The following is a 16,301-nucleotide window of genomic DNA, read 5'->3' as shown; positions in this document are numbered from 1 at the left end:
TCCTTGAGAGTCAGGGGTCTGATTTTACATCCTTATGTAAAAAAATGAGTCCCCAAAGAATATGCCCAAGAAGCACAGACCTAGTCTTGATAGAGCCAGGTAAGGAGTAGTTGGAGTTGGAACAGATGAAATTGTCCATATGCCAAGCATTGTCGTAAGCTCTTTATAGACATAAACTAATTTAGTCTTCATATCAACACTAGGAGAGAGATTTTATTTTCCCCTTTGTACAGTTGACACTCAAAAATAGAGAAAGTATCTTACCCCAAGTCCCAGGACAGTAAGCAGCAGAGCCCTGATTCAGGCCATACTCTTCAGAATAACCAAGTGACAGCTTGCACAGTGGCTCTGAGGACTGGAGAGAAACGCATTCCACCCATACTATGTGTACACAGGACGGAGCTCTTGTACCAGCACAGTGCATCAGCCTTCAAGTCATGGTTTCTTTACCACTGCATCTCATCCTCCCCTTTCTTGTGTTTTCCCTGCAGACATTCATGCCCAGAAGAAGGCTGCTCTGGAGTGCTCTGAAACTTTCCTAAGAGGGAGATCCCTACTTACTAGATGATTTCCAGAACAATCCTCTTGCCCTCCTCCATCAACTGACCTTCACCACAACCCCAAGCACTCAAAATGAGTGGCTTCCTCACCTCCCTGGACCCCCGACGGGTGCAGTGGGGGGCTGCCTGGTACGCCATGCACTCCAGGATCTTGCGCACCAAACCAGTGGAGTCCATGCTGGAGGGAACTGGTGCCACCACAGCACATGGCACCAAGCTAGCCCAGGTACTCACCACCATGGACCTCATCTCACTCGGTGTCGGCAGCTGCGTGGGCACTGGCATGTATGTGGTATCAGGCCTGGTGGCCAAGGAAATGGCAGGACCTGGTGTCATTGTGTCCTTCATCATTGCAGCCGTGGCATCCATATTATCAGGTAAGCCTCTATGCAGGGAAAAGCCGGTAAAAGCGTGCCTGCCACTCTGGTGACTGTTCATCCTACTTCCAGAGTCTTTAGTGGTGAGATGTGTGATGCGGCAGAGGAGTGTTTCACCATGTTCCCTTTTTGCCTTGGCTGCCAGGGAGTTCAGGGCAAGTTTTTAGCTCAATTGTAGTAGCTTTCTTTTTCTTTGATTTTTCAATAAAAAATTACTCTGGTGCCCAGACATCTGCCAATTTCTCATTCCTGGTCGTGTTCTAAGGGCCTAATTTTTAAAAACTCTGCCTTTCATTGGAAAATGGGTCAGACTCTTTGGTGGGGGAAGTGGGTGCAGCTAAAATATAAATAATAAATGAAGGATAGGCAGAGTTACAAGATGACAAGTCCACAAAAGAAGATTATGATGGGGATTTTGATGAGCCTCAGACTGGCGTTGTGATCCCCAAACAGGAGGAAGTCTCCCTGGGAAACATAAAGCCATTGTGAGACTCATAGAGCACCATCTGCCACAAGCACCTCCACAAACCAATACTCTACAGGAGTTGCTCACCTACCTCCTTCTCTTCCTTTGAGAGTAGTAAAATTCATATGTTCTTAAATAAGGTACCAGAATTTACATGCTGGTAAATGATGAAATGACTCTCCTCTTCCTTTCTCCTCTTCCCTCCTCTTCTTCTACATTGCAAACCACAGCATCTACCCAGAATTCCAAGAGTAGATTGAGAGACAACTTGGAAAAGAAGGAAAGGGGAAACGTTCTACTTTTTGATGGTCACATTGTGAAAGGACAAGACTTTGCTGGGTTTTGGTGGCAGATCATGTCAGTCAGTCCATGTACTGACAAGGAATGTCTTGGTCCCTTCAAATATTCCAGGAGAAATGAGAATCCTAACTTACATTAGGAGTTCTGTGTACCAAAGCACACTATCACAAGGAAAGCACGGCATTAACAGGGTCCATCCAGATTAAATGGTCTGTATCCATGTGGGATGCACAGACCATCACGTGCGTCCAAAATGTGCACTGGTTTATATTTGACATCTTTTTAATTTGACAAAGAAAATATTTTCACCATGAATTTGTGGATCTCCTGTCATTGCTTTTCTTCCCTGTTGGTTTTACCACAATCCCTTTTTCCTGAAGTCTCCCTCTCATATGCATGAATATCTTAATAATTGAGGTTCTTGTAGAACAGAGATTTTTTTCCTTCTCAATGAAAGTAAATTATTCAAATGGCTGAATTTCTTGGATATCTGAAATTCTATTAACCTGATTGTGGTCATGATAGCATGACATTGTGAATGTAATTAACTAACAGCACTGAAATAGATACCTAAATGTGACTTAAAGGGGAAATGTTAGATTGTATATATGGTAACAGAATTTAAAAGTTTTTATAATCGTTGAGGGAAACATTGATAGGACAAAAGGGAAACATATAACTAGTAGGTCCCACAGAAGGTGTAAATGCCTCAGAGTCCTGTCTAGTTGATGCAGACTACAGGATATCCTCTAGATCCCACCTTTTCATGGCCTGACCCTCAGACCACAATGAATCTCATGAATGGGAAAACTGCACCTTATTCTTCACAGCGCTATAGTATAACCAGAACATGGATCCAGAACATGGCCCAGTGCAGGTGTTTGCATCCTGGAAGCCCACCTCCTTAATATGGGGCTCATAAATACGATACAGCCCAGACTTTGCCATGGCTCAGATGGCGCCTAAGGTCAGCCCCGTCAACCAGAGTTGTGTGGACCCAGCTCACACCGGCTGCCGAGAGCTCTCTCCAGCTTCACCTTCGGTGGCAGCATGTGTTAACTTGCAATCAGCAATGGTGGGAGCATTTTCACCGTGGAAATCAGCAAATGCTGCACATCAGATGTGTTTGTAGAACAGTGGGTTATTGAACATTCCCAGTACACCACTGGCCCAGCTCCACCAAAGGCCCTGGTGCTGCCCAGTAACTGGTGCCTTCACCTGACAGCACCAGGCACCAAAAAATAACCCCACCCTGCCTCTCCCCGAATCAGGGCTCTACCCCCTCCACATATGGCCACATCCTTAACACTTTGAAGTTGATTCATCTCCGTGCTGGGGCCAGCTAGAATCCATCTCGAGTCCTCAGACAGAGCAAGGACCAAATTAACTCAAGCTAAAATTAAGATATTTATGGCAATTTTTTCAAGCAGGCCTTTCACTCCTATGATCCTTTATCACCAAACTAAAGGGAAGTCTGTCTTCTTTCCTCTCCCATTTCCTCATCCCCATACTGGCTCTCCCTTGACCAAACCTCCCACTGCTTCTCCATACCATGGAAATGAAACTCTTTTATATTCTCAGCCTTTTCAATAATAGTCTTTCCAGTCTTAACTAAATCCCGACTCAGCTCTGAGGACACAGCTTCCCCTGCACCCTCCCTTGGGGAGACCATGATTCTCCCCTACTCCTTGCCTCCTCTGAAGATCAGAAGGCTCTGGGTACCTCTGCCTCCCCGCTGACTTTCCAGATCCCTCTTCTTCCACCATCATGTCAGAGCACCACCACTCCTAGCTCTGTGACATCGTCAGATGCGAATACAAGCAATCCTCATTATTAAAGGATTCCGTATTCATGAATTTGCTTATTTGCTAAAACTTACTTGTATCCCCAAAATCAATATTCACAGCAATTCTTGGCCATTTGTGGACATGCACAGATCAAGAAAAAACTGGAGTCACCCAACACATATGCTCCCAGTGCAGGCTGAACAAGGTGATGCTCTACCCACGTGTTCCATCTGTCACACTGAAACAAGGGTTCATTTTACAGTATATTTAGCACCATGTATTTTGCATCTTTGTACTTTCTCGTTGGTGATTTCACTGTTCGAAATGAACCTCAAGCCTAGTGCTGAAGTACTATCTAGCACTCCTACACGCAAGAAGGCTGTGATGTGCCTTATGGAGAAAATAAGTGTGTTTAGATAGGCTTCATTCAGACATGATCCATAATGTTGTTGGCCACAAGTTCAATGTTAGTAAATCAACAATGTATATATTAAGGTGTCTTTAAACAGAAACACACATGAAGCAAGTTTATATATCTACAGGTTGACAAAGACGTTGTGACCAGAGGTTTGCAGGACCCTAACCCGTATTTCCCCTAGGAACAGTGGTTCAGTAATTGCTAACTCAGTGTTCATAGCAACTTTATAGAAAATAACTACTGCAAATAACAAGAACTGAGTGTATATGCAAAGCTCTTGGCATGATGCCTGGGAGTGGTGAGCATCATCAAAGCTCATCGTCCTGAGGTCCATGCCTCACAGCCCTACCACTCCCTCAACTCCTATTTCTTCACTCTCCTCACCTCCCAGTCACTCCCTCTCACAGCCTTCCTCTCCAGCCCAGCTCTTGCAATCATCCCAGGCAATTTGAACATCAGGTAGATAAACCTATTCACAAACCCAGCCAGCTATGCCTGGGCATTGTTATGCCCACAGCCTTCACCTCCATTGGTGCCACATCAGCCACCCCTTGGTCTTATCACCACCTGGAACTGCTTTGCCTCAAGAACCTAAAACTAATTCCCTCTCTGACTACAGCTCATTCCCTCACCCTCACTGTACTTGCTCTTAAACCTCATCAAGAACTCCCCCAACACCCTTGATTCCCTTGTACCCCATCAAGCCTCTGAAACTTGCCCAGTAAAATCCAGTCCAGAATCTCTGCCTTCTCCAGTCTGCATAGGGTAAGCCAGAGCAGTTTGGTGTGATCACATAGCCATACAATGAGCAGACCACAGAGCTATAGGCTCCAGCTTCCTTCAGCTGGGCCCACAAGTTCTTCCACTCACCCTTTGTCAAATCCTTTCAGTGATTACTCTACACTGTCGCCACTCTCTTCAAGCACCCCTCAATTCACATCTTCTCACTTTTAGCAGACCATCTTAATTCCTTGAATACATATGCCATAAGTTCTTTAAATATTCTCCCCCAAATATGTATCTATACCTTCACCCATGTTTGCAACTTTCCTCCAGATTCAGAGGAAAGTATCCTTCCCTTTAAGCCACCTCAAGATCTTGTCCCCTTAACTCTTCCCCTTTTACCTTCAATAATGTCCTGCTCCAAATCATGTCTCCAACCTCTCCTTCTCAACTGGATTCTTTCCTATCCTAAAATAGAATCTTCCCAGGCCCACATCTTCCTCTAGAAACTGTCAAGCTCTCTCCTCCACTTCTCATCCTCCACTCCTCAAGAATGCTCTTCAGTGGCTCCTAACCTGCAGTTCACGCCTCAGCCCACTGCTTTCTGGCATCTGCCCCCAGTATTCTGCTGATGCTACCCTTCAAAAGGTCACCAATGGCATCCTCGCTGCCAAGACTTATGGATATTTTTCAGCATTTATCTTACTGGAGCTCTGCTGCATTTTACAAAATCGGCCACGCCATCCTTCTTGGAACATTCTATATTCGCTTTACTGCTATGTGATCACATAGTCTTTGTTCTTTCCAAACCTCGTTGATCATTCCTTTTCTGTCTCCTTCACAGCTTCCTTTCTGCCACTCTCTCCATAAATGTTGGTGATTCCCACTGCTCCTCCTGTTCTACAGGCTCACCAGGGTGATCATATCCTCTCTCATTGTTTCAGCTGCCATCGACAGTATCCGTATTCACATCTCACCCTCTATGACTTCCCCAAGCTTCACACTGCTTGTCAGATAACTGCTGGATGACCCAGACACACCGCAATTCATTACATTCCCATCTTGTCCTCTTCCCTCATACTATATTCTCTTTCTCTTACACACACACACACATTCCAGGCAGAAACCTAGGTGTTATCTTTACTGCTTTGCCATTCACATGCAATCCCAAGTTCCACTGTCTCTACCTCCAAAATAGCTCTCAATTCAATCCCCCTTCTCCAACCTCACTGCCTCGGCCCGAAGACTCTATTAGTCAAGGCTCTTTCTGTGTAAAGCCACAGTAACACAACACAACCTAGAGTAGGGTAGATAGAGACTGTGTTGGCTCAGTGACTGGATCTACAGCTTGATGTCATTGTGTGCTTTCTCTCTCTCCAGCTCTTTGTTCTCCTTCTCTTTGTGTATTGGCTTCATCTTCAAGAAACTCTTTCTTCATCTTTATGCATAACAACCCGAAAAGAAAATGTATCCTCATCTAGCATCCACAGATCAAATATCATGGAAGGTGTCTGATTGGCTTTTCTTGGGTCATGCGCCCACCTTTATATTGCAAGAGTAGGAGACACACAACTAACACCTTTGCTGATAGATGCCATACCACTGGCATCATTGGTATGCAGCATTGATTGCCCATTGAAATTTAAAGGTAAGCCCAGTTTCCACAGTTGTGCATTTTTCTACAGCAACAATTGTTGCTTGGTTGCAAGACTGGAGTGAAGGGAAAGTTAAGATTCACTAGGTTTAGCTCCTTCCAGATAGAAGGAGAGATGAGCATTGGGGTTAAGTGTGTTTGCAAAGAAAAAGGAAAAAGTGCTGGACCACGCAGTCTAGGCTAGATGAGGAAGGAAGTGAGAACATGAAGGAGGTGATGATTCATGAGAAATGGTAGGGATCTGTGGATGCAAATACTGAGAAAATGAGCTAGAAGAGTAAGAAGTAATAGTCAAGGAGTGGGATGTTTGAAATTAAGATTTCATAAGTAGTACACTAATTGGCAATGCTAATTTTAGACTTGGAACCTGGCTCAGCCACTGACTAGCTGTGAGACTTGGAGCCAAGTTCTATAACTTCTTTGACCCTCAGTTTCTCCCCTTGAAAATGTTCATAGACTTGGTGTTAAGATTAAATGAGATATATATAAAGTGCTGGTACAATACCTGATACATAGTACCAAATAAACAGTTATTATTATTGTATATCAAGCTGTATATTAGGCACTTTCCATACATTGTCACATTTAAAGTTCACATCATCTTTTCAATGTAAATTTTATGGTCTCCAATTTTATATATGAGGTGAAATTTAAATGACAGAACCTGGGTTCAAATCTGTTAAACCGACAGTATTTCTCAACCCTGGCTATGAATTTAAATCACTTGGAGAACTTTTTTCTAAATAATGGATTTGGGGAGAGGGGATCAGTTTTATAAAGCTGCCACTACAATCAGTAAAATTCACCCATTTTCATGTATATATCTAAGAGTCTTGACAAATACATACACTGTGTAACCACTACCACAGTCAAGATACAGAACTGTTCTTGAAGGAACATCCCCCAAAATTCTGTCAGTGCTGCCCCATTGTAGTTACTTCCTCTCCCCACCCCCACCCTAGAAACTGCTGATTTGTTTTTTGCCCCTATAGTTTCACAGAATGTCCTATAAATGGAGTTATACAGTATGTAGCTTTTTGAGTTGGGTTAGTTTTGCTCCATATAATGCATTTGAGATTGATTCATTCATGTTGTTGCATGTATTGATGGTTTTTTTCCAATGAGTAGTGTCCCATTATAGAGATATAGAACATTTTATATCCATTCACCATTTGAAGGATATTTAAGTGCTTTCACTTTGGGGTCATGATGAGTAAAGTCAGTGTACACATTAACATACAGGTTTTTGTATAAACGCAAGTTATTATTTCTCTTGAGAGACCTAGAAATGCTCTAAGAGTGGGGAATATTGGTTTGTCTGGTTGGTATATGTTTAGCTTTACAATAAATTGCCAAATTTTTTTTCCAAAGTGTCTGTATCATTTAACATTCCCACCAGCTCTATTTGAGAGCCCAGTTGCTCTGTTCCTTGCCAGCACTCAGATTTGTCAGGTGTTTTGTTTTTTTCATTACCATCTTTTTAGTTATATAGTAGTGTCTCATTCTGGTTTTAATTTGCATTTAATCTGCATCCCTAACTATTAATGAATTAGAACATCTTCTTGTGTGTTTAATTGCCAACCATAATTTTTTTTTTTTTTTTTGGTGACATATCTGGTCAAATCTTTTGCTCATTTTTTAAACTAGATTCTGTGTTTTTTCTTATTAAGTTTTAAGAGTTCCTTATGTATTCTGAATACAAGTCCTTTATCAGATACGTGGTTTGCGAATGTTTTCTCCCAATTTGTGGCTTGTCTTTTCATTTGTTTATTTCTTTCTTAAAACACTGATGCCCAGGTTCTCCCCCTTCTTTCTCCACCCCCAGAAACTCTCATTCAATTGGACTGGGATGGAATCCAGGGATTATTTTTTTAAAAGTTCCCCAGGGGATTCTTATGTGTGGCCAAGTTTGAGAACAGGCACCAGAACCTACCTTCTGTGATGGCCATGATTTGCAAGAAGAGGAAATATATGTTAAGATATAAATGATTTGATTTATGAATATAAATGATATATGATATAAATGAAAATCTCTTAAGAGAGTGTCTCGTCCTTGTGGTATTCTCCATGCCATATAAATCAGTTTATACCCTGAAACAAACCTGACTCAGAGAGCCACAATCTCTGCAATCTGACAAAACCCAAATTTACAATACTTCCCAAATCCCTCCTCCGGGTTCTGCCCCTACATCATAATTGCCCACAGCCCTATCACAGGTGGAGGCAACCTTATCCCAGGACGCAGCTTGTGCTGCAATCTGCACCCTTTTGTCCTGAAGGGTCTTACCAACTCTTTAATACCTCTTTGGCCACAATCAGACCCCACGCCCGTGCCAAACCTAAAAAAGTCCTTTTGTATATTCCAGATTATATAAGTCAGATAAGGAGGAATCATTTTTCTTCCTGGCTCCCACCTGCAGCCTGTTGAGAGAGTGAGGGATGGAGGCGGGGTGGTTTACAGAGCTCTCTAATTCAGTTGGCTGCGAGCAAAACACAAAGCAAAGCCATCACTCTAATGTCTGGTCATTCAAAGACACCTGCCCCAGGAAGAGGAGAAGGGTGGCTTGACTATTTTTTCTGAGTTTATTTCTAGCACTCTCTTAACATTATTAAAATTGAACCTCAAACAGAATATAAGCCTGAATGACTGCTAAACTCATGTGCTTTCTTCAAGCCTATATCTCAAAGGGTTTGGGTAAGGATTAAATGGCTATATGAATACACAGCATCAGTCACCTGCCTCACGTAATTTGTATCTCTACATAAAGACATGTGTGCAGAACTCTAATAAACTATGGTTCCATAAAAAATGGATTGTGTAACCACCCTATGCAATGCCTGAGGCAATGCCAAAAATAAATAGTCTCTACCGCAAAGGATTTATCTCTTATTGACGGAGATGGACACCAAGCCTGATGATTAAACTCTGGCAATACTAGTACACTAGTACTGTTAGCAGTTGTAATAGTAATAGGAGTAGCAGCTATTATCTTTTTGAGCACTTTTATGTACCAAAAGTTCTAAGTACTTAACACATTATTTCACTTAAGACTTGCAACAAGCCTGAATTCTTGTGTTACAGAGAAGAAAACTGAGGCTTCTGAAACTGAAGCTTAAGTAAAGTTTGGTAACTTGCTAAAGGCTCCTGCTTCAGAGGTGACAGAGCAAAGAATTAAGTAAAAGATAGCTGACTCCGAGCCTACTTCTTAATCACTTTACTAGTCCACTGCTATCTTAGCAAATTAGGATTATGTGCAGTTGCTTACAACTCGTATAAAAGAAATCCATAGGGGGGCTGTTGTGGTGGCTCTAACAGTCATAGGACTCAGGTCCCTTTAACTTTCTGCTCTGTCATCTGGATACATGGCCTCCATTCTCAAGATGACTTCAAGATCCTATATAACCACTAAAGCTCCCTTCAGTGTGTCTGAGTTCCAGAAGGCAGAAAGAAAAACAGGTGAAATAGGATTTTCCCACATTTCTGTCTTCTCTTTAATAGACCATCTCATTAGTCCTTCCATATAACTTACACTTACACTGGCCAAAACTTAGGCACCTGGTCACAGCAAGTGAGGCTAAGAAATGCAGTCTTGTTGCCAAAAACTGCAGGTTTGCTGCCCGATGCGTACTGAAATCAATACAGCGACACCAGGGCTTCAGAGAAAGGCTTTATTTCATGGCTGCCAAGAAAGGAGACAAGAGTAAGAAAAATCTCAAATCCATCTATCTGAGTCTAAAAAGCTTAAGATTTTTATGGACTCAAACAAGGGGAGGTGAAGTTGTTACCATTACAATAACAAGTAACTAAACTAAAGCAGCCATTACAATAACAAGTATAAACTAGTATCACATAAAAGAGTGAAACTAAGCTAAATTAACCATTACAATAACAAGTATAAACACTGTACAGTCTTCTAATTGGGTGAATTGTCAGCTTGGGAATTCCAGGGGTTCTGTTGATAAAAAAAAAGAAAGGGAAAATTGTCTGTCAATGCCACATCTATAATAAATGTGTTTCTCCTAAGCCCTCTAGCTTGCTGAGGTCAATTTGGTCTGAACTATTTAAGTAAAATGGGCTGATTCCAAGTCCATGTACAGTTGGAAAATCTAGAGTCCTTCTCAACATTTCTAGGGAATTGGAGGTGGGCATAGTTTGGGAGTCATCTTTCTCCTAGGGAATCTCTGTCTCCACTCTGCATTTTCACTTCCCACTGCCCCTTTTCTTTATTTACCTCATGATCCAACCAAATACCAACCCCAATGTCACCTTTCCCCAAAATATCAGCAACTGAAGATTGAGTGTGCAGTGCATTTTATGGAACATTCGGGTCAAAGATGGAAGACATAATGCAATTCATCCCAGCAGATAGCACCTTACAACTGAATATAAGACTCTTCAATTCTCAATCATTCTTGCCTTTCTGGAATGTCCACTGATCTTCTCCTCTTTCTGATTTCAGTCTCCAGCCCCACTGATGGGCATCCTTTCCCTTTCAACTTCACCTTCTACCCTCTAGCCAGATCACGGGTAAGCCCTAAGACTCTTATCCAGAGCAGTTTACGTTCTCTTTTTTCTCCCTCCAAGCTCATCCTGGCCATCCTCCAAAGACTGTCTTCTCCCAACCAAAATGTTCATCAACATATTTCACTAAACTAAGGTTCTTAGAAAAAACCTTTGGGACCAAGCCAAGAAAATTAGATATAATTCTGTAGGCATGGAGAAGTTTAGTGATGTGGCCAGATCTGTATTTTAGTAACACAGTACGGAGAGAATAGAGGCAAAGAAAATGAATATGTGCATATTGTATAGAAAAAGCAAGAGATGATGAAGCCATAAGCCCTGACAATGGAGATCAAAAGGAAGTTTAGGATACAGAGGACCTGGGAATGGGGGGATTAAGGGGAAGGAAAAATGTTCTTTCTAGCAAAGAAAAGACATGAAGTGAATGAGAATGTTTTTGAAAAGATGTCATTGGAATGATGGATTTATGACACAGGTCTGGTGACAGAACATGGAAACAGAAACAGAAAAATCTTGGTAAGAGGACCACCACAGAACTCTATGAGGGACATTAAACTACTCTTGGTGTGCAGAACACTGTGGAAGGTGCTTTCCCATAGGGCCACCTTTCAGTGCTCCCCAACCACATGGAGGGAGGGTTGACTTTCATTCTCTTTTATAGATAAGGAGCCAGAGACTACGAGATATTTAAGTAACTTCTTGAAAGTCAGGCAGACATTTCACAACAAAGCCAGAACTAAAATCTAAAACTGTAGAACTCCAAAAGTTGTGGTCTTCCATTTCAGGTTCTGAGATCTTTGAAGTCAGAAATCTTTCCCAGTAGACATGGATTGATAAATTCCAACCAAGGAGACGATCTAAAGGCAATAAAAGACTAAACTACTGAGCAGTATTTTTCTTGCCATTCTTATTATGGGGGTTATACTTTGTATTTCCTGCCATTCTCATTTGCTCTTAAGCATCTTCTGATCCCTCATCAGATGAGAGTAGCTGAATCCCTGGAAAAGTGGTAAGGGGCAAGCAGCTCTTTCAAGCAGATTTCTACAGGTGAGTCTCCCAACCACCTCACTGGGCTGGTTCTGCAGAATTTTCAAATCTCAAACATGGTCTCTATGTTCCGGTATTCATCTTGGGTTGGGATTTCATGACTGATGAGAGATTGTCTAAAGGTCCATTTAGAGATGCCAAAACTGAGGTTCATAGAGTTCTGGTGACTTCCCAGGACCACAAGATAGTTAGTGGCCAAGGTCAAATCTAAATTCAGTTCTGCCTGGCTCCAGAACCTATTGCCTCCAAACTGCTTTGTGCAGATACATTCCCCCAAAACTTAAAAACTTATCAAAACAATCAAATGTATCAAGGAAACCCTCATCCTTATTTGGGAAAGAGCCCATACTTCACCTTATCCTATTTATTAGGAGAGCACGTTTCTAGGTCAAAATGTCTGTAAATCTGCTCATGAAAAATGACTTCTAAGCTCTATCTGTCACTTGTCAGCAGTCAGGAGAAGGGTATTATGAAGTGCAGTTAGCAATTCTATATAGGGATGGATTGACAGCACTGTAGGAAGGATGTCAGTCATGAGGTCAGAGAAGGTGAGCACATTTATTAGAAATTTAAAGCAAGTTCCTGAAATTGCTGATTATGTAGAAGAGAGTGAGTTTCTCCCAAGAAAACATAAGATATCAACCTGGACACACTCTATATAGCTGGCAGAGTGGACAGAGCATACCAAGAACCCCTCGATGGCTAGGGGAAGGGACTGACCATCTGCTCTGGGCTCAGCATGGCAGGAGGGGCTGCAGAAGACAAGAAAGATTATGAGACAAAGGGCTTGGCATCATTGTGAACAACCAAAACAAGCATACATGAAATAATCATGAGAGCATGGCAAAAGACAAGGCCTGGGTCAGCTCAGCACCCTTGGACAAATCATTAATGTTTCTCGGCCTGTTTCCTCCTCTGCAAAATGAAGAGTTTGCATTAGATGGCCTCTATCATGAGTCAAGATCAAAATAACCTCGGAAGGGCAAAGATTTATAAAGAAATGTCCAATATCTCAACCCCCCCCCCCATAAACATATCCTATCCCCACCTATCACCTGGGAGCCAAATGGGATTGGTGCCTAGAAGGGAACTGCTTTCTAGGTTCAAACCCTGCTCTGTCATTTACTATGTGTGTGACTTGGGAAAGGGAATTGGCCTAGAGCTTCCCAAACAGGTTGCTGAAAGTTACAGGTGTGCCAGGATGTTGATCCTTCAGTCTTCAGGGCAGGGGGAAGGGGGCAAATTCCCCCAGGCTCATCACCACTACCTGTGAATAGTGTCGCCTTTTTACACATTACCTCACTTCCCATATCCAGACAAATATTATCATTTTCTAGGCACGTCCTCTCAGGAGGAAATATTGGGAAGTCCTAATAACCTATGTGGAGCTTGGATGCATAATCTATAAATGGAACCAATAATGATAATTCCTACATCTTAAGCATCTTGTGAAAATTAACATTGGTCAATATAAAGTGTTTAGCATCACTCTATAGTAAAACTCAATAATGTTTGCTCTTACTATTATCAATACTTTATCAATACTACCACTACGATTGGCCAGATATCCAACTTAACATGGATAGATTGTTTCTTAATGCAAACAAGAAGCCCTTATTCTGATTCTGAATCCTTCAGCCTACTCCTAGCAAAAGACCCAGCAGACTTTTCTGCTACCCTTTCCTCCTCCTCTCTCCAGCTGAACATTATGCAAAGAATATACCTTTGGCTGGGAAGGTATTTGCCCAAAAGGAATTGTAAGTGGAGGGTGAGTTTCATCTCTATAGGGACATCCTCCAATTTCACAAAGGCTGTACTTCAAAACACAAAAATAGGCTGTGCCTTTAAAAAAAGTAAATAAATACACACAATAATTACAAATTGTGATAAGTGCTGTAAGGAACATAAACAGGCTACCACGACAAAGTGTTCTCTCCAAAGAAGTGGCGTTTAAAGAGACAGAAGAATTAGAAGGGACCAGCAATGTGAAGAGTGGGAAACTGCTCAAAACAAGAAGGAATGTGCAAAGGCCCTGAAATGGGAAGAAACTTGATGTGTTCATGCACTGAAAGGAAACTTGTATGACTGGAGAACAATGGAAAGCAGCATGAAATGAGCCTGAGTTGGTGAGCAGGAGCCAAATCTCCATTCACTCTACAGGAGCACCTCTGAGATGGCCTGTTTGCTAGCGTAAGATACATCCATTCATTCATTCATTCATCAGCTTCTGTGCACTAATATAGTTGCTTAGATGCAGAGATAAGGAAGGCATTGTGTCTCCCAATGACGCTGGGATATCCACCTGAGATGGGAGTGCTACTGGAAACTCAAGAAGAAGAATTTTACCAAGCACCAACCCTCACCCTTAGAAACCTGATGCAAGGCAGATTTTGTGGGGGACCTAATTGTTTGACCATAGCAATTCAAAAGCTTTACACATGCCATCTGCTTTGAACACACTGCCCACCACCAACCCCTCACATTGCTAGCTCATGGAAGCTGGTGCTAAGGAGCCATGTCCACCCAAGGGTATTTGAGAGCATCTAGCAAACTCTATTTGCCTTGCTGAGGGTATGAGGTCACCAAAGCAAAGATAAAAGGGGAGAAAAGAACTAAGGGCGCAATCTTGTTAAATAACTACACAAAGATGGATATAGAGAAATAAGAAGCAACAATGGAGAAATAAAAGAAGTGGGCAGAGGAGTAGGAGTAGAACAAAAGGAAGAACAAATTCTTAGAAAAGGAAACAAAGACAGTGTGACTGTTAGCATCATAAACTGCACAGACCCTGATAAAAGGTCATTTGAATTGACAGCTTGTGTATTAGAGGTGATAATTTCAGGGAGATGAAGGGGAAGCAAACACCCACAATGCAAAGAGTAGAGTTGCATGGAAAAGAGGGAATGATGAGCAATAGAATGAATCCTTGTTTAACAACCCAAGGAATGCATTTGTCCTGGACTACATCTGTGCTTTATTAAATACCCATGGGTTACATGTGTAAAAAGCAGTGTAAAAAGTCACCACCATTTCCTCGCATATTTCATCACTGGCCATTTTCCTGGATCCAGTCCCCCAAATCCCTCGTAAAATAATTGAAAACATGTATACATATACATATATATAAGCATGCAACATACATATCCAGACTCAACTATATCTTTAGATCCTATTAACTCTTCAGGCATTTCCTACTTTGGCTATATTTATTTGTCTTAAGATTTTATTTATAAGTGCCCCCAGCTCATAATTTCTTTGCTTTTAAGGAAAATAATCAGCATAATGCATTTTTCTTATATGTTAGACATAGATATAAATGTAAGCTCCTTTGTAGACATTTCTAAGAATGCATTAATTATGAGAGAGCTCATGTGGCAGATTACTATAAATCAGGTCAAGGGCACTTGATGTTTTCCTAGGCAGGAATGCCTCTTTCAAGAAGCCGCTAACAATCCAAGAGAGTCATTATTCCACTCACTGCAGTTTCCTTATACAAAATGCAGCTCGAAACCTACCACTGCTATTGTACTCAGTAGGGGTGGCTTAGTTGGAAATGATCCTTCAGGACCACCTAGTTTGGACTTTTAAGAACAGTGACTCCTGATCCTCATCAGCTGTGCACAAAGGTCCTGAGGCCACTGTTTACAGAACACACTCCATCCCCCCACCCTCCTAGGCCAGGCAGCGGCAACACTCACTTGTTAACATACAAATTTACTACCTATGCCCCACAGAAGGCCAAGTTCTCTTAGAGTTTTGTTTGTTTGTTTTGCTTTGCTTTGTTTGGTTTGGTTTGGTTTATTAGAGAAGTTGTAGGTTTACAGAAAGATCATGCAGAAAATACCAAGTTCTCATACCCATTGTGGTGGTTTGAAGCTGTATGTACCCTAGATAAGCATGTTCTTGAATGAATCCATTCCTGTGAGTGTGAACTCACTGTAAGTAGGACCCTTGGATGATGTTTCCTTAGTTAAGGTGTGACCCACTTCATTCAGGATGAGACGTAATCTTATTACTGGATCCTTTATAAGAGAATGAAATGCAGACAGAAAGAAACAGTAAGCAATAAACTTAAACAGAACCTAGAAGAGAAAGAAGAGGCCAGGAGATGCCGTATGCCTTGCCATGTGGCAGAGAAGCCAAGGATTGCCAGCAGCTGTTCTTCAGGAAGAAAGCCTCGCCTTGATGATATCTCGATTTGGACATTTTCCTGACCTTAAACTTTAAGCTAATAAACTGCCATTGTTTAAGCCAATCCATTGTATGGTATTTACTTAAGCTTCTTAGGAAACTAAAACACCTGCTCTCCAAGAGTTTGGAGAACCAGGGAGGACAGAGGAGTGGAGAAGGAGAAAGAAAAAAATAGTAGATATTCATCTCACAGGAAAAGGAAGACTTAGATGAAGGAGGTGTCTTCAACCAAAAGAGTCTCTCTAGCATATCTCCT

The 16,301-nt window shown here is 41.8% G+C and overlaps 1 protein-coding gene across 1 annotated transcript in view; it reads left to right on the top strand.

Moving 5' to 3' along the window:
• The first annotated feature begins 633 nt into the window (after positions 1–633).
• The window catches only part of SLC7A14 (solute carrier family 7 member 14), a 55,414-nt gene continuing 39,746 nt past the window's right edge, over positions 634–16,301 (top strand). Inside the window, exon 1 of the mRNA XM_077159165.1 lies at positions 634–937. Coding sequence (XP_077015280.1) covers positions 634–937 — 304 coding nt within the window. The remainder of the gene's footprint in view (positions 938–16,301) is intronic.

Source organism: Tamandua tetradactyla, chromosome 5 (genome assembly GCF_023851605.1).
Source record: "Tamandua tetradactyla isolate mTamTet1 chromosome 5, mTamTet1.pri, whole genome shotgun sequence".
Taxonomy (NCBI): Eukaryota; Metazoa; Chordata; class Mammalia; order Pilosa; family Myrmecophagidae; genus Tamandua; species Tamandua tetradactyla.
This window is presented reverse-complemented; position numbering and strand designations above follow the sequence as displayed.